Below are 20,070 nucleotides of genomic sequence, written 5' to 3'. Positions count from 1 at the left end.
TATATATTATATAACATTATATAGAATTAATATACACTGTTACTATATATTTGGCATATGAACTTCAAAGTCTTTACAGCTATTAAGAAGTATTCCTCACAAAATCCCTGACAAAAATTAAAGTATTATATTCACTCTACACTGAAGCTTTTTCTGTAACTTTATAAGAAAATAAAAATACTTCCAAAAGTAAACAAATCGTTATTACAATGTAGCAATGAAGAGATTAAGCAATATGGCTTCATGAGCAGATCTAGAATTTTGAAAAAGGGGATGCAGATGGTGTGGCGCATCAAGACAACACATTTTTTTTTTGGTTATAGAGAAACTAGAAGTTGTACTATCCTAAGGGTCAAGTACTACATGATTCAGTTTAAGATCAAAACTGCATACAACTTTATTGGAATGTGCACTAATTTGCTAGATTATACATTACGTCTAATCCTAGACAAAAAGCATAGGCAAAAATAAGGAAAAAAAAGCCTGGGCAAAACCAGTTAAAAGTTATTGTTTCATTTGTCCTGTAGTCAGAATAGGTATATACATCTTTCATTGACATTAACACCAAATCTACCTTTCTCAAGCATTCGACACGTCACTGTTCTTCATTTCCATACCTGAGTTAATATTTACAAGATCTAAAACTACTGCACCCAAAGTAAGATTTTTAGCTAGAACTAAAAACAGTGTGTAGGGCTGTAAAATAGATGTTACCAGAATAGCTAACCAATAGCATAACTGCAGAGGAAAGGATAGCTTGATTAATGGAACATCAAGACTGCTGAAAAGGAGAATTTGGTGATACCTATGGACTAAAGAGCAGTTAGCAAGATTTAGATAGATTACAATGAGCCGTTAAGTCAATTATTCCCAACAGCATTGCCTGAATACAAATGATGCTGCTGTTCTCAGGCAGCTGATTTTAAAGTTCAGGTAAATCAGGAAACAAAGGGAGGTACAACTGTACCACTTCACCCTCCCTGTATCCATCTCTGTATGGCTTACAGTATGTGACTACCCAATAATTCAACTAGGTTATATAACAACTATTTTTTTTTCTTTTTATGCAATATATTTATCTGAAGATATCAAATAATACTAGATGCCATTACTTCACCTTTAGATTTTAGGAACCCCAATTTAAACTGTTCATAGAAAAATATTATTGGCATAATAATGATACAAGATATAGACGATGGCCAATCTTCATTTTAAAAAAAGTCATAACTTCTAACGTGAGATTTCAACTTAAAATTTCATTGTAGTCCTTCAAGAATTATTTCTTTTAATTTGAATTAGAACAAATTGACAGATTTACATGGTTGGTGCTAGTGAAGAGTTTGCTGTCACTGAGAACTATAACTGATGTTTGATCTTATTTCATTTTTTACCTGCAAATATCCTAATTTTGAAAAGAATGGTGAGGTAAATTGAATAGAAGATTTTTAAAAAATCATTATGATAAAGAATAATGATTGGGGTGGTGTTAAACTGGAAACAAGAAACTCCACAGATATATAATTGAACGGATACTTGATTAAAAGTCATTCTTATGAAGCAATAAAGGCTAAGAGGACAACTGAAAATTAAATAGCATTCTATAAATCCATGTGGCACCAACAGTGCTTGTCACTGAAGGGCTGTTGCAGGCTATGAGGGAGCCTGCTTTGTGAGCAGCAAGGAAAGCCTCCTCCAAGAACCATTTTAAGGAGAAAGGGAGGTGGTAGAGCACCTTTGTTGTCTGTCACTTTGCAGGCAGCAGACAGGTGCAGGCCAGCCCTGGTGACGTAGCCATTTTAAGGTTCTAGCTCTCAGGGCTGGAGCACAGTTTGCTGCCAGCAGCTGAGGGAGCAACAACACCCGGCTGAGCTGCTGCTCAGGGAACATCTTGGAGGTAAGGGCAGAAGCTATCGGGGATGGCAGGAGGCTCCTGGTCCTGGGTATGATTGAAAACTGTACCCTGATGGGGAAGGGAGGCCTGGTGGGACTGGTCATGGTGGGACAGTCCCCCAGAAATGCCAGGTGAGTTACCTCCCTGTTGAAAGGTGAGAAGGGGCACCTTAAAACCCCAGCCCCCACCATTCAGAGGGTTAACGGCATCAGAGGGCAGTAGGCCAGGCACATCCAGGGAGCGGCGCCTGAGCCCTGAGTGGGTAGTGGGGCCAAGCATGCCCGACTGGAGGCACCTGAACCCAATAAGAATAGTGTGGTCAGGCAGGCCCATAGAGGTGACACCTGAGCCCATAGGGGTGGAAGATTCCAGAGCCCCAGGGAGGTGGTGAATGCATTGAAGGCCCCAGAGCAGGAACGATTATGTGGAGCCCCAGAGAGGGGATGAGTGTGTTGAGGCCCCAGGGAGATGGGTGAGTGGGGAGACCCAGGTAAGTCTTTGGGCACCTGAGGTTACAAGTGGGCTTGAGGCCAAGTGAGGTGGCAGAGAGGGAGCTGTGAGTGGAAGGGGCAAGTCACTAGCCCCAGATTGAGAACAGATGGGGCGTGTTAGCTGATGAGGGGTCAGGGGCAGAGTTAGCCCAGTGTTTGGCCACCATGCAGGTGAGAGTCATGGGAGATGCCCAGAAGATTGCACCAGGGCTGGCCAAGGAATGAAGGGGTAAGCCCCACATGGTCGCTCAAGGGAGCAGGGTGGGGTGAATGAGGCCCAGTAAAGGGAAAGAGTGTGAGAGGTCTGGTGAGAGCTGGCAGAGTGGTAGAGGCACCAGTGAGAGCGGGATGTATGTGTAAGGTCCAGCACAGGGCAGTATGAGAGAGGCCTAACAGTGTGCTGAGTATGGCCCAGCCTCAAGCTGCATAGTACAACTCATGGAAACATCTGTGAGGCATGGGACATGATAAAGGGAAGGTTGGAGTCATGTGTGTAGCACCCTTGGGCATCAGGGTGCATGAAGGGCAGTCTCCCGCTTAATTAACATCCCACATATTTAACAACAAGGTGTGGCAGGTGGGCGGCATGACCAATGACAGGTGGGAGGGCTGGCACTGTGACTGGGCCTGGGAGTTTGCCCCCTGTCACAACATACTATACTGCACTATTTTACACAGCTATATCTAGCTAGCTATATACAAACAAATGAAAAATGGGAAAGTTGATAATAATAAGTACACATTTACACTTAGGACATGCATCTAAGAAATAGAGCTTCCATTGTGAATGGAAGTTAAAGGTATCAATTAAAAAATGCTATTCTACATGACCAGTTATGATACAGAATATTTACAAACGTTCATCAAAAAATCTGTTCTGTTTTAGGCAAGAAACATAATGATATATCCATATCTCACATCCATAAGGAAATACCTTCTGTTCTATTAGTACCTAGGGATGATATTAAATATTAGAAGTTATAATTAAACATTTGCAAAATGAGTAAGACTAAATTACTTGCATTCCAAGCTTATTAAATTAATTGGCTGAGTAGATCTGTGAACACTGGTGTTGATTTTTATCAAATCTCTGAATATTGGACAAGTCCCAGAAGGATGGGGAGAAGCTGATGTAATACCCATATTTGTTCCTTCCCCATTTCACGGGCAGAGATTTACTGGGTGGTTACAGGGACCAATTAACCAATAGGGTGATTAGCCTGAACTGAATCTTGTTTAAAATCAGGGACTGCTATGAAGTAAAAAGGCCCATTTTAATGTATCTGCTGCCAGGCAATTTTATCCTTTAAATTATAGTACAGAGAAACAAAAAAAAGTAAAATCTAAAATCTTTCATTTTGCCTTTTAATAATTGTTTCTCTGAATACCAAACCAAAGATGTGACTTTGATTAAGCTAGTTACAAGAGTATACTAGTCACAAAAAACAAATTGGGGAATGACTGAGTTGCCTGCTGTATTGCAGAGAAGGATCTGGGGGTTACAGTAATTCTTAGTTCTGAAAGCAGCCTAACCATGTTAGCTCAATGCTTTACTCAAGATAATTTACCTCGCTAAAAAGAATTAGCTTAGGGGTCATGCTGTATTAACACAGCTATTCTGCTTTGAGTATCCAAGATAGCTCAGCTATTTCTATAGGGCACTGTACAGATAGACCCCTTGTGTATCTGAGATAACTAAATGATTTTATAGATAAACAAGGGAATTTCATTTTATGGTTGGTGAATCCTGTTTGATTTATCTTGGATTACATAAATGTTATAAACAGGCAGTGGTCATTAATATGAAGAAATCATTGAATGAAGTTACTTAATAGAAGTCATTGAGGAGTTACTTAAATGAAATAGCAGTACTTCTTACAAACTTCTCATCCAATCAATTTAAGGTCATTAGAAAGGCAAAATGAATAAGTATGCTATCTAGAGTACTATAACCCTGAATGAAACCAAATTAATCTTCTCCACCTTAGCTTTCACTTACCATGAGGTAGAATCAGGTAGACAGTTAATGCAGAGCAGCAGATGTAGCCCCACCTTTCATTAATTCACTATATTTTTGTTCATTTTGTTTTTTTCTATACTCTTAGACTCTTGGGCGTTACTGTGTACACAGGGAATAAATTTCTTCAGTCTAGGTGCCTAACAATCTGCTGGTAAAATTCTCTTCATGCCTAAATTCCCACACAGGCAGTGTGTGCCTAAATTCACACACAGGCATCCACATAGGCTCCTAATTCTTGAAAACATTGAAATGCTCTATGCCTACCATGTGCCTTAACCTCTACAGAATTCACAAACTAGGCCAAACTCTACTCTCTGCCAAACTCTGCACAGAAGGACCCTTCCACCACTCCCCACCCAATATCCAATGATGTTATTACGGTACTCCTCACTTGACAAGGTTGCCAACTGTCAGTTAATTTACCAACAGTAAGTAAAAAATCTGACTAAAATTGTGGTCAGTAAAGTTCATGGAAAAAAAACCCAAACAAACAAACTTTAGCCATCAGTAAAATTACTAAGCAGCCATAGTTTGACTGAAGCTCTGACAGACAGAGCACAGCAGAGACATGTGGTATCTGAACAAGAGTGTAGCACCCTGCTGGGAGCATTCTATTAGCTATGTGCTGCTGCTGTTGCATACCATGTTGCCTGTAATACTGCTAGATAGGAATTAAGCTTCTTTCAGGGTCTATGCTGGGACGGGGGGAATGAGGTTGTCAGGAATAAGGCTGGGGTGGGAGCTACCTGAGCAGCATGGTGCAGTCAGGGCCATCAAGGGGTTAGGCTAAGTAGGGGGGCCCTGGTGGGTAGGGGTAGCACAAAATGAAATGCTTACTGCAGTCAATCAGGGTTGCCAACTCAATAATTTATTTATTTATTTATTACTGTAAATGCTTTACTGACAACCAGAATTTTTGCTATGATTGATGTTAAATTGGTAAATTTGAACCTAGCTAGTCTAACTGGGGCCTGAAAGAAGAGGAGGGTCTGGCAGCAGAGTTACATTTACATATTGCAAAACATATAACAATAAAAATAAATGTCATGAAAAGGTTGTGGATGGGGGGGGGCACAGGGGGGTTGGCAACCCTAAATGTAGGATACATAGGTCCATTCCCTCCTACCTTGATTTGGATCAGGTATTTGAAACCCTTCCCAAATATGGTTTAAGCTGCAATGATTTTACTACATTTGTATTGCTATAGAAACATACATATGAAATTGTTACTTCATAATAGCTAAAAAATGATACCAGTATACCAATTGTTACACTTGTCTATAACTTGAGGAAGGGAAGAAACCTTTATAAAATAGTAAACCCAGGGTTTGCTAAACAACTCTGGTACCTGGATCTCATAACTTATTTGTCCCCAACCACATCTTTTTCTCTATCCAACATAATGCATGGCCAGAGTCTGCATCTGGATGCAGTATGGTTGCATTTGACATTTTGGAGGCTGATGTAGTTAAAGATCACAGAAAAAGAATCCAAAATTCATTACATTCAAGCTCAAAAAATGTCCTTTAGTAAGTCTGAGTTACAAAGCAAGATGAAACAGGTTTTCTCTTTAAACATATTAATGTCACCTGTCACCATTGGGAGTCTTATTTCTTCTGTTTTGGTCTGTTAGCTGGCCTTAACACAACTGGGAGTTTCCATCATCTCTGTAAAAGGATTACTTAGCAACAACTGCTGAATGTTACCCTTCTCCCCACCTCTTCCATCCCTCTGATCAGGTCTACATATCAACGTTCTCATTCTACAATACTAAATTCCTCAAAGATCTCAGGAGCTCAAGATCCTTTGCCTCCCTGGGGTCTTAATACAGCAATAATAGGCTTAAAGTATCATCCATTAGTTCTTTGTGATGCATTCATTTTAAACTGTCCATGAAGGCTGTGGGCTAGATCTTACTCAACATCTAAGGGATTTTCATTTTGGATGAATAATGCCTAAAATTTAGGCATCTTGCCTTGGGGGCAATATTAATCAAAAGTGTTAGAGGCTGAGGAGATAACTAGACACATCCTAAGGATGATCTATTAAGCTCCCTGCTTATTAAAGCTTATGCTATACAGCTCTGATTTAGTTATTACCAAAGGGTGCCTGCAGACATGCTGGGAGGCTGCTCCGACACACTGTAATTACAGCACATCAGAGAAAGCTCGATTAATTGAGTCTGCTGGAGTGTGCCAATTAGGACGCTCCAGCTAGCCTCCACATCTTGTGTATCAGCATCGCCACACTTCAAAATGGCAGCAGAGGCACTTTAATTAAAGTTCATTCAATTAGTTCAAGTGCTCCAGCCACCATTTTGAAACATGGGGATGCTGATAAACATGTCCCCCATGTTTCACCATTTTGAAACATGAGGACATCTGCCTGCTCAACTTTTTATGTCCTTGGGTGGAAGAGGCATGCAAAGGTGTCCAAACCAGAAACACAGCCCTAATGGACACTGCTTGCCAAGAAGCAGGAGGAAGGACAGGCTGGCATGTTAGAGACTACTTGATTCAGAGAAACCTGAGTTTCAGAGGCAGCAACATACTCTCTGAACCAGGTGGTCTCTAACATGCCACACTGGCCTATCTTCTACCTGACTTCAGACTACCATGGCTAATTACCTCTGTGCTTGCAAAATAATCTGTTATTGGGCTTTCATTGTACCTTCATATGTGTGAAATGTGATGAGGAATATATTTCTCAAATAGAATACTTATTTTACAGTATCTGGCTTTCTCACATGCTAAAATAACCATGGAAGACTGTTTCATGTTGAACAGGGAAAGCTGGCTGAATTAAAATGAAAGCCAAAGCAGGTTTCACTATCTGTGTACCAATGTGTAGTTAATTTTCACTTTATATATCCTCACACAATTATTACTGTAAAAGAAACTGCTTTCTTACTTCCCTACATCATACCTGTGTCCAGAGGATGAACATTTTTAATACATTTTCTTGTGAGATATTTAAAACTCCCAGGGATTGGATGTTACCAGCTATTTTTTCATTGTGCTACTAACTGTTTCATTTTGAGGATGTAACAGCAACAGGCTACAATGAGTTGAGTTATAAAAAGAACATCAGTGCTGATGGACAGTGGAACAAATTATGGAATCAGAACAAAATGTGTAGGATGATGTAAATTTATATGTTTTGACTAGACCTTCTAAATTATTGAATGCTACTTCCTACCCAGGATATCGTGCCATTACACAGAACATAATCTTAAAAGGAGTTTTATTACTGGTGGCAGCAGTGTTATTGGTGGCATATTTGTCCCCATATAGTATATATGGGGAAGAAATGTTTCCTTTTATTTCAAAGATTTCATAGACATTAGGGCTGGAAGAGTCCTTGAAATATCATCGAGTCCAGCCCTCTCCCCCAGGGGCAGGAAGATAGCTGGGGTCAAAGGATCCCAGCAAGATAAATGTCCAAATGTCTCTTAAAGGAGTCCAGAGTAGGTGCTTGCACCACCTCTGGTGGCAGTCTGTTCCAGGCCCTGGGGATTCAGACACTAAAGAAGTTCTTCTTTACGTCCAGCCTGAAATGGTCTTGGAGGTGTTGGTGGCCATTTGACCTTGTCATCCCTTGGGGCGCTCTGGTGAACAGACGTTCCTCCAGATCCTGATATACACTCCTTATATACTTACAGGCAACCACCAGGTCCCCCCTGAGCCTGCGCTTTTCCAGGTTGAAGAGTCCCATAGCTCTCAGCATCTCCTCATAAGGCCTGTTCTCCTGCCCTCTGACCATGTGTATGGCTCTCCTCTGGACTCTCTCAAACTTCTCCACATCCTTTTTAAATTGTGGAGCCCAGAATTGAATACAGTACTCCAGCTGTGGCCTCACCAAAGCTGAATACAGCAGGAGGAAGACATCCTGGGATTTGCTGGAGAAGCATCTATGGATGCAAGCCAGAGTTTTTCTCACTTTACCAGCTGCAACGTCACATTGGTGGCTCATATTCATCTTGTGGTCAGTCATGACCCCCAAGCCCCTTTTGGCCATGGTGCTAGCAAGTGGAGCACTGGTGAGACTATAAGCATGCTGTGGATTTTTCTTCCCAAGGTGGAATACCTTGCATTTTTTTGGTGTTGAATGCTATCAGGTTTTCATCCACTCATTTTCTGAGCCTGTCAAGGTCAGGCTGGATCACTATTCCTGTCCTCAGGTGTGAATGCTTTGCCCCAAATTTTGGCATCATCGGCAAACTTGGACATTCCAATTCTGATACCACTGTCTTTTTATTGTTTTTGATACATGTGGCCAGTTGGAGTTCAGTCGCAGCCTTGGTTTTCCTGGTCCACTCCCTACTGGTCTGGACCAGTGCAGAGTACTCCTACTTTGAGGTGGATCCAGTCTTCCATCCTTTATAGGTCTTTCTTTTTAGATGCAGGAGGTCCACTAATTCCCTTTCCTCCAAGATGGGATAGACATTGTTTGTGCTTCCAGGATCTCTCCTTTGAGGAGCAACCACTCATCCTGAACTCCCCTCCCATTTGGATTGTGGTCCCTTAGGGCCTCACCAACAAGCCTCCTGAGCTTGTCAAAGTCAGCTTTCCTGAAGTCAAAGACTTCTGCTTTGCTGACTGATTTGCCAGCTTTACGGTAGATGGTGAGAGTGATCAGCTCATGGTCACTGTTTCCCAGCTTCCCTTCGATCGTTAGGTCACTGATTAAGTCACCCCCATTGCCAGTACCAGGTTGAGCAGCACTTTGCCTCACACCAGTCCATAGACTTCTTGAGTCAGATGGAGCTCATCCACACATGAGGAAGCTTTGCGACCATTCAGATTTGGCTGAGTCCTTTTCCCATGAGAAGTCTGGGTAGTTGAAGTCTCCCATGACAACTATGCAGCAGGAGCATGCAGCCTCAGCCAGTTCCTTGGTGAATTCCTGGTTGAGGTCTTGATCCTGGCTAGGAGGTCTGTAGTAGATGCCTACCATTGTGTGCCTGTGCCATGTTCACCATAGATTTTAACCCAGAGAGTCTCCAGTCATCCACCCTGGGTGCTAATGTCGGCTTCCAGGAATGTGTAGTTTTCTGTGACATAGAGAGCTACACATTTGTCCCTTTTTTCTACACAATCTCTCCTGTACAAGGTATAGCTGTCTATACCTGTGGCCCAGTCATATGTGAAGTCCCACCAGGTCTCCGTTATCACTACGAGATCTTAGTCATTCTTGTTTAGAAGAAGGACCAGTTCCTTCTGTTTATTCCCCAAGCTCCTGGCATTGGTGTACAGGCAGGTAAGTGTCCCAATGGGGGCCCTTGTCTTCCCCACACATCATTCCAGGGCTGGGGTAGGGGTGGGTTCCCTTGAGTGCCTTAGCCTGCTGGATTTGCAGAAGCCCAGTGGTCTTGCTGTGATGATAGACCCCTCATTCCCCAGAGGGATTAGTTTAAAGCCTAGTTGAGCAGGTCAGCCAGTCTGGCTGAGAAGAAGCTCTTCCCCAGTGCAATAAGGTGGAGGCCATCTCTTCCCAAAATACCCCTGCCTTTCTCACCAAAGAGCAGACTGTGATCTTGGAAGCTGAAGCCTTCACAATGACACCAGCACTTCAGTCTTTGGTTAACTACCTTGATCCTCCTCTGCCTCCTCATTTGTAGCCCAAAACCACGAGGATCAAGGAAAACACCACCTGTGCCCCCAACCCCTTAAACCCTACTCCCAAAGCCATGTTGCATCTCATGACCCAGTTGGGATTGCTCTGAGCTGTGTCATTCGTGCCCACAAAGATAAGGAACATAGGGTAGTGGTCGGTGGGCTGGATGAGTTTTGGCATCCTCTTGGCTATGTCCCAGATATGGGCTCCTGGGAAGCAGCAGACCTCCTAGGCTAAGGGATCAGGGTGGAAGATTGCACCCTCAGTAGGGAGTCTCCCATGATGACCACTCTACGAATGGCCTTGGGGAGAGCAGGGGTGATAGCTGTGCACGAGCCTGCATTGCCTGCAGAAGCTGGCAGCTCTGCAGGCTCAACTGGGGCTGCAAGAGGTTCATACCTGTTGCAAAGCTTCAGAGGGGAGGGGACCCTGGTGCAGCAGGCCTTTAGGCTGTTGACCACTTTGGTCCAATCCCCCGGCTGGATAGTATGGGAGATCCTTGAGTCCTCCTTTGTCCTAGAAGGTGACCTTGGTCTATCCTCCGCCCCCAGGGGGTGAAGGGCTTGGCAGTAGAAGTCTATCTCCTGCTTACCTCACGGAGCCCAGAACCATGGGTTCCATCTGAGTGGAGACCTCTGAGGCCCCAGACAAGGAGGCCTCAGACTCCGAGGGGACTCTTGGGGTTCTGCATGTGCCCATCTGCATTGTGCCACTGGTAGTCCTGATACTGATGGAACTACCTTCCCTAGGGCTCACTGGCAGGGCATCAGGCCCTCCCGCTCACCCTCCTGTGCAAACTCCCGCACTAAACTTACCCAGCAGGCCCAGAAGTGCACCTGTTTCCATGTCCTGTTTGTGTGTCCTGTTCATGAAGCTCCGGTTGCATGGCTCCTTGGGGAGCTGGGTGAAGTAGGAGCTGGAAGGAGGGAGGGTATGACCCTCCTTGGTTCCACTCAGCTGCCCCACAGCTGGGCCACGTCCTGCCCATTCATCTCTCACTGGAGGTGGGGCCTGAATGCAGCTTCTTCCATTGCCGGGCCCTTTTTAAACTGTATGCAGTTTAATAATAATTGTTGTCAATAGTAAGTGGATAACAAAATATTGTTGCTTTAAAATTAAGAAACTAAATCTGTCATAAAATTACACAACATTTACTACTGGAATATTATTTATTATTGTTTTTATTTTTTGGAAAGTACAAAGAGCATCATATAAACAAGCTTAATTTTAAACTCAAAAGAAGGTAATAATTTGAAGTACCTAATGTGGCTATGAAAATGCAAATGGCCTTCAAAAATGGCTTTTAAAAATTCTTTTTCAGGGACGAAGCTGTGAGCTTAATTACAATGATTGCCTTCTACAGACCTGCTCTGCTGGATTTCTTTGCACTGATGGAATAAACAATATCACCTGTTTACCTGCTATCCCCCAAAGCAACACAGCCATCACTAAAATAGAGGGAGTATCCCTAACTGAGGATTCTCACAGTAGCCTTACACTAGCATGGTCTGCTTCTGCTAAGCTTTGGGCTACTCATACTACTTGTGATGTTCATACAAGGCAGGCAATTGAAGGTAAGATGGTGATCAACTATGAATCAATTTAAGTGCCATCTACATGTAAAGAAAGACGTTTTGACATTTCATAAGAATGTATTAAATGGTAAAAACTGGACGAAAATATACTTTCCCTCATACTCTTCTATTTTTTTCATTTTTAAAAAAATTATATTTCATTGAATATGAATATTTCCTCCTTCCTTTGTTAATTATGTGTTCAACCTTGGAATTTGAGTCTCTTCTCTGGGAAAAAAATTGTTTTCCCTTCACCTTATTATAATGAAGGTAACTGTACTTTCTCTTATTTTTGTTTTCATTTTGCTCTGTTGGTGTGTGCAATTTCATATGTTTCATATCATGTTTAATTCTCTCTGCCCCTAATACCAGTCTACCCCTCTTTTATGGCTTGTCAGTAGGAGGCAGGTAATAGGCCTTGCTCCCAGGGGATCCTAGACTTTTTTCCCAGTTCTCATATTTTTTCTCAGTGCATCCTTTTCTGTGCTTTTAAATAGTTTTTATACAAAGGAAGGTGCAACAATCTTCTAAAGGTTCCTGTTCATGATAACTGTTTATAGTCATGTTTTCTCAGATGCAGAAGAATAAATGTCAGTGACGTTAGTTTGGTAACCTTTAAAAAAAGTGAATGGCAGTGTAAGTGCAAGGACATCTTTTCAGTATCACATATCTAATTTTAAACTATTCTTTTAACTAATACTAGTAAGCATTCTGTAGGACACTGTACAATAAACTCTAAAATTGTTGGTCCATATATTAAGCGTCCTTAAAAATGATTACTTGGAAAATAAGTGAATGATCTGTAAGTCCTAAGTTTTATTTAGGTAGAGCAGTTTTATTGAGCAGTTGTCTTTTTTGTGTGTGAAGACTAATCTTGTCAGGATTTATCTCAAGGTTTTTTATGCACGTAATATTACTACTTAGTGTAGATAAGCAAATTCTATGAAATCCAATTAGTAAATATATTTGCAACTCTTACAACACATCATGTCAGCCAATTCACTGAAATCCGTAACAGAAAAGATTTGTAATTCCTTCATTGTATATTGATCCACAGCAGCAATTTGATTTAGAAAATTTAATACTTCTGTTCTGAGCAATGCCATTTGTTCTGACTCTGGCCCTCACACAGAATGTGAATAATGGAAGGGTTTGCATTTACCCAGCTCTTGAGGTCACTAAAACCTCTCCTACACTTTTATTAAGAATATGATTTACGGAGTTGTATTTGTCTGCTATATAATGCCTTGGTAAGAATTAATGGATTTTAGGTGGCAGAGTAATTTGCTGCAGATTGAGCCCAGGGCTAAAGTTGTTCATTTTTGATTTTCTTCTAATTCTTTTCTATTTTTTACCCTTAAAGGTTTGAAAAAGACAGATATTTTCAGCTATGGGATTCTTCTAACCAGTAATTTAGCTAAATTAAACTCCAGTACAACTTTTGAAAGCTATGGACTAGGAGGACTAACTGACACTGGAGAGCCCTCAACAACATTCAAACTATCTTCAACAGATGTTCTCTCTTCACACTTTCTTAGCTTTGCTGCTCAGCTCTCAGCACAAATGAAGTCTGACATCACACCTATACCATATGGGGCTATTGGTACTTCCATAGATTTAACATCGGTATGGTTTTCCCAGGATAATTATTATATAACCCCATCTATCACAGGTTCCTTAATGAAACTTTCTATTTTTCCTGCACAAGCTTCATCATTAGAGCAGTATCAGACTGTTACTTTATCTGCTACAAACATAAGTTCGGTAATTAGTATCATTCAAGAGGCTGAGATTAAATTAAATAGTCAGTCATTACTCTCCTGTGGATTCCTGCTTACAACTGCTTCTACAAGTGCACCTTCAGTTCTCTATAGATTGCCTCAAGAGGATACTGGAGAAGAGTCAGCTGCTTTTTCAGTATCAATAGGAGAGTATTGGACTTCATTGAGCCCCTCAATAACTCTTGATTCTCCTGCTCAGACATTTATTTCAAAACAAGCAGCTTTCCTTAGCTTATTAGTTATGCACGAGGCACGAATGCAAACATGCCTTCCCAGTGAATCTCTGGTTATTACTGTTTCATCCATCAACCAGAGACTCACAAACATCAAATCACAGTCTGCTGATTCTTTAAGTGAATTAAGCCAAATATGTGCAACATGTTCTATGACTGAAATAAAACCCTCTGATGAATTCTCAGATCCAGTTTTGCATAGCAAACAGTCCCCATTTTATGAGACATTCTGGATGAACTCAATGATATTAAGCAGCTGGTACACACTAATGGAAGTTACTGCTATTACTTCTGCGCATTCATTTTCTTCTGCTTGTGAAATAATATCATCAGTGGAGTTCACAGAACTGTCACCCTCATATCCCACAAAAGAAAGAGATATTCCAGCTATACACTTACAAGGACTGAAGACTCATTTTCCAAATTTTGATTCAGATTATATAACCGTGGTTCCTTCACAAGCCATCTCTTTAGAATCATCATTTTCAACAACTATATTCTCTCAAGAAGTAACTACAGAGTTGACAAGAAAATTAACGCCTGTTGAGCAGCTGACTGCAAAGCAAATTCTGCAGCCATTGGAATCAAAACTGGATGATCCAATTATGGAGATCTCTCAGTTAAAGAGTCAAGATTCTTTGGTAGAAGTTCAATTGAATCGTGTATTTCAAGAGCCACTTACCAGATACATATCCGATAGCTCTTCTGAGCACCAAACAAATTTACAGTTCAGTTTAGATGCGAATCTAGAAATATTTTCAACAACAATTCAATCAAGTGTTCTTGAAACATACTTTCCGTCTACAGAAGTGCCATTTAGAAACTTAACAGCAGATCACCCGGAAAAGTATGCTGTATTGGAATCTTCAGGTGACATGTTATCCTACTTGATTTTATCTGAGAAATCACCACCCACACATGATTTTCCTAAAATTTTAGCAACAGAGAATTTACTATCTCCCACTGATTATCTTGTTTTAAAAACTGCTTCGCAAGAGCCTCTCATTGCTTCAGTGGAACCTTTAAGATGGCTGCTCAATACTCATGTGCATGATAAGGAATTGTTTACAAATCTAAACACATTCTTACCCAAAAGTCATAGTGTGTCTTCAATGGATTCAACTCCTGGTCTTCATATTCTAGCATCTGGTGAGTTTCCTGTTTCCATTCAGTAAACTTTTGGGGGTGAGGGACTGTTTTAATATGAAGATGAAAGATCTTGTCAGGGTTGCTGGGTGCTTGAAACAGGTTCATTGGCAGTAATCAAAGCAGCAGCCAGTTCAATGGACATGACACCTGCTGCTATACCCAACACAGATGGCTATTCTTCATGCACTGTCACATAGGCACCCAGATCAATATAGGAGAAGGTGAGAGACTGCTATACTGTTGTATGCAATCAGATGCTAAACAGGTTACGTTTATTGAAGGTGTAAGTTGTATGACAGTAGGTAAGTGGGCACATAGAATGTGAAGTACTATTCTTAACATTTTTTCTTCAGGGTTTGTTTTTATAATAAAAAAAAGACCTAAGTACCCTAGGTTTTTTAATTTCTCAGCAAACTGTTTTTATATACAAAATGATCACTATCTTGCCTTTTTTTTTAAAACTAAAACATGAGATAAACTGGTTAAAATTTTATTAAAAATAATATTTAGTGATCCATTTGTAAGAATGTTGTAGCTTTTTCAGAAATGAGGTTAAGAGAAGTAGAAAATAATATTTTAATTAATTTTAAAATTGGAGAAAATATTTGGAAAAACAATTGATGACTTCAAATATTGATTTTGTTGGAATATATTCAATACATACATTTTCTGCAGAATGAATAGGTGCAAAGCCTGGGAAAGGCATTGCCATTGCTTGGCAATTTACAATGTGAAAACTAGATGAGTTTCCTTGTGTTGGCTCTGAATGATATAGAATCATTGCACATTGTTTCTTGAAGATAAAAGACATGGACAGATATTGTCTCTTCTGTTTTTGAATACTTTCTTCTTCCAATCTGGATAAAGAACAGTCATTCTGAATGATTATCAACGTGGATTCCACTCTTGGTTTGAATGTATCTCATTAATGTAAAAATACCATATTCTTTTGGCCCACAGTACCTACTGGCCCTGTGAAGGTAAAATGGCCCCTACCATCAATTATTTCTTATTGTTCACGGTAATAAGAGGGAATCCTCCCAGAGTCAGCCTGTGTCTTTGCAACTTTCTTGCAGTTAGCATTAGTGATTAGAGAGTAAAATGTGTTGTGCTTTTTTTTTTTTCATTTCATAGTTTCATAGTTGGTAGGGTCGGAAGGGACCTGAGCAGATCACCAAGTCCGACTCCCTGCCAGGGCAGGAAAAAGTACTGGGGTCAAACAACCCCACCAAGGTGTTCATCTAGCCTCCTCCTAAAGAACCCCCAGGGTAGGAGCCAGCACCACTTCGCTTAGAAGTTGGTTCCAGATCCTAGCTGCCCTGACTGTGAAGTAGCACCTCCTGATGTCTAGCCAAAATCTACCCTCTGCCAGCTTGTGACCGTTATTCCTAGTCACTCCTGGTAGTGCTTGGGGGAACAGGGACTCCCCCAGTGCCTGCTGGTCCCATCTGACTAGTTTGTCAACAGCCACTAGATCCCCCCTCAGCCTTCTCTTGTGGAGACTGAACAGGTTCAGGTCCATAGCCTCTCCTTGATCATGCGAGTGGCCCTCCTCTGGACCCTCTCCATGTTGTCCACATCCTTCCTGAAGTGCAGTGCCCAGAACTGGATGCAGTACTCCAATTGTGGCCTGACCAGTGTTGCATAGAGGGGGAGAATTGCCTCCTTGGACCTGCTTAAGATGCATCTGTGGATGCATGACAAGGTATGGTTGGCCTTCCTGACTGCATCCCCATGCTGCCAGCCCATGTTCATCTTGGAATCAATAGTGACTCCAAGATCCTTTTCTGCCTCTGCACTGACAAGAAGGGAGTTCCCCAGCCTGTAGGTATGCTACTGGTTCTTCCCCCCAGGTGTATCACCTTGCACTTGTCAGTGTTGAAACCCATCCTGTTCTCATCCGCCCACCCCTGTAAGCTGTCTAGGTCTGATTGCAGCCTATTCCTCACATCTAGCATGTCCACATCCCCCCACATCTTAGTATCATCAGCAAATATAAACAGGGTGCTTTTTACCCCCTCGTCCAAGTCACTGATGAAGATGTTGAACACTGCGGGCCTGAGGACCGAACCCTGCGGAATACCACTGCCCACATCCCTCTAGGTCAAAAATGACCCATCCACCACCACTCTTTGGGTTTGGCCCATTTGACTGTGTAGGTGTCGACACCACAGTCCCCTAGTTTTTTAATGAGAATGGGGTGAGAGACAGTGTTGAACACCTTCCTAATGTCCAGAAAGGCTACGTCCACAGCTACCCCGGCATCTAAGGATTTTGTGACCTGGTCATGAAAGACCACCAGATTGGTCTGACAGGACCTGCCTCTAATGAACCTGTGTTGGTTCCCCCTAAGCATAACCGCCCTCGCTGGCCCCTCGTAGACATGCGCCAGGATAATTCTCTCAAAAACCTTACCCAGGATTGAGGTAAGACTAACTGGCCTATAGTTTCCTGGGTCCTCCCTCCTCCCTTTCTTGAAGATGGGAACCACGTTGGCCCTCTTCCAGTCCTCTGGCACCACACCAGAGCACCACGAGTGCTTGTAAAGCTGTGCCAGGTGTCCCACAATTACCTCAGGTAATTCACTCAGCACTCTGGGCACATAATTACTAACTTGCACAAGTTCCTCCAAACATTTGAGTAAGCTTATATGCATCTCGTACATCTCATTTGTTAATTAATCTAATAAAGAAAAAAGCAACAAGACCTCCACAAAAGTGGGGAACCCACAAGAGACAGTATCTGTCTGGCAGAATTCTTTACCTGTTACAGTCTCCAGATGAGTGCCAGTATTTGTAGTAAAAAATGGCTATTCGCATTTGGGGGGAAAAAATCCATTTATGGCAGACCAGTGTAACTCATGTGTTATAAAGACAAAACTACCTTCACACCTTTGCCCAAATTCCTTATATAGATTGTTTCAAAGTTTACCTGAACCAACCTTTTCATCACTGTAGGGGAGGAGGGTGCACATATATACTTACGTGTTTGTCCCCAAACATTACTCAAGTTCAATAAATTCAGGTTGGAAATCAGAAGAAAGCTCCTAACCATTAGATCAGTCAGTTCCTGGAAGAGTCTACCCACTGAAATACTTGAAAGAAGAAAAGGAAAAATCTACTTTTAGGATGGAGCTTTATAGATATATAAAATGGTTTATGTTATATTTCTACACTAGTAGGCATTGGATTCAGTATTTCATTCACTTACCTAGGCAGTCCCTTCCAATTCTATATTCCCAGATCCCTTAAAATGAGTAGAAGGTAAATTTAGATAATCGAGAAACAGCTACTTGTACAACCAGGAGAGAAAAGAATATCACCTCATGAGTAAAACCCACATTGACAATTAAAGAAACAGTAGCAATTTCTTTGGAAGATGTTGGTTACTTGGATTTTGGTACCTTATCTCATTCCTTACAGCTGTGGGATACTACTTCTCTGAGATATATTATTGACACAGAAACTGAAGTTTGGGCCTGCTCTGCCCTTTTACCAGCACATGGGTAGAATGCAAGCATTAGAATCTAAGTTGACTACTTAGCTCAAAAAGCTATAATTACTGTAAGACAAGAGTCTGCTCTACACTAACAAGAATCTGATCTATATATATAATTGTATGGCAAATAAATATTATAAAGTTACTTGACATCCTGACAGAATTTTTCCAATATATTGCACCACCTACCATTTCTGTATACAGGGTAACCTTAATCAGGGTAAAAGGACAGAGCAGGCCCAGACTACAGACTAAACTCTTTGCAATATGGACTATGCATTGGTGCCTGTTGGTAGAGTACCTAGCCTATCATGAAGGCACCATAATCAGCAGTAAGTATATTTGACATATGCAACAAATGTCTTGTGCGTTACATTATTCTATTGAATAATAGATTACCTTAGTTAACATTTTATTTTCTCTTCTTCCCTTGATTCTCACATTTAACTCCCCATTAACTGGAGGCAAGTAGAGGAGAGAGAATTTATGAACCTTCCTTTGTTTTTACAACAGGTATCTTACAATAATAAAATGGTTTGCAGTCTTTCTTTGTTCACATCCTATAAATTTACATTAAATATTCTATACAGGGGATCGTGAGTGAATTTTAGCCTCAGTGACACCTTTGCCTTCTAACTCTGTTTTATCACTCAGGTTTTTGTCAGCTGTGTTCACTAGAGCTGCTATCACACTCATTATTACTTTAGGCTTTGTCTTTATCAATGCTGCCAGATATGTCATTATTATTCATCCCTTGGTATTTAGTCTCACACTTCCCAGGAGCAGTAGTCATGTGCTGATTTAAACTGAATCTTACTGTATATGCTACATTATGGGAGTAAATAGTCTCAGCATTTAAAAATGTTAACAGTATAGGTTAGCACTCTAGTTCATTAAACAGAACACTCTGACCCATGGTCCAGAGTTTGAATTTCTGCTCTGTAAGATAACTAGATGACCTGAACTTGATAAATTTGGAGACCTTACGGCAGCCATCCTCCTAAATGATGTGCCACATAAAAGTGCAAAGTGGAACGCTGGCCCATTTATACTCTGATTATAGTGCAAATTCCTGGCCCTGAAAAGGCTTTTACACTGGGCATTAATTATGAAGCACACACTGATGCCAGGCTGATTTCATGGCATTCCTCATGTTCCCCACTCCCAGCTTGCAAACACTTAAGCCAGAAATGAGGTGGTGAAACTACTCTGAGGATGGTTTCTGTTATCACTTTCAAGATACTTCTCTCTTATGTTCTGGAGTGTGACCAGTAGAGGGAGCTTGGAGTTGTGCCCTCACGGCCTCCTTTCCAGGTTTGGTATATGTGGAACCATGCTTGGCAATACCCTCGGCAGCACTACAGAAGTGGTAGAGATATATGCTCAGTCTCTTTGGGTAAGAGAAAAACACGGAAAAGTAACCATGTGAGTTGTTATATGAGGCCATAGAGAAAAAAGGAAAAACAAATGGAGATTTTTAAAACCACTTTTGTTTATATTTCTGCCTAATCTGTTAACTTCATTATAGCTTTTTAAGAATTTAGTAACCAGTTTAAGTATGTTTTGCTTAAAACCTCTTATCCTTTCATTGTTTAGTTCCAGAGTATGCATTTATCTCACTTTAATTTGCATAATATATTACTATGGCATCTATTCAGTCCCTCTTTTTTTGTGTGTCTGACTTCTTTTAATTCCTAAAATACTTCTTAAAATATCCCATTCTGTCCAATTGTCTATTGAATCAGTTACTTTTCTAACAAGGGAGCATGTTACCCTGAAATTATACGACAAAGTTTATGTGTCAGATATCTGCACAT

The 20,070-nt window shown here is 41.1% G+C and overlaps 1 protein-coding gene across 1 annotated transcript in view; it reads left to right on the top strand.

Moving 5' to 3' along the window:
- The window catches only part of EYS (EGF-like photoreceptor maintenance factor), a 1,897,540-nt gene that overhangs the window by 1,067,407 nt on the left and 810,063 nt on the right, over nt 1-20,070 (top strand). Inside the window, exon 32 of the mRNA XM_090034512.1 lies at nt 11,340-11,592. Within this exon, the coding sequence (XP_089890638.1) occupies nt 11,340-11,592 (253 nt within the window). The remainder of the gene's footprint in view (nt 1-11,339; nt 11,593-20,070) is intronic.

This window comes from Crocodylus siamensis, chromosome 1 (assembly GCF_052110815.1).
Source record: "Crocodylus siamensis isolate JL-2025a chromosome 1, ASM5211081v1, whole genome shotgun sequence".
NCBI classification, from domain to species: domain Eukaryota; kingdom Metazoa; phylum Chordata; order Crocodylia; family Crocodylidae; genus Crocodylus; species Crocodylus siamensis.
This window is presented reverse-complemented; position numbering and strand designations above follow the sequence as displayed.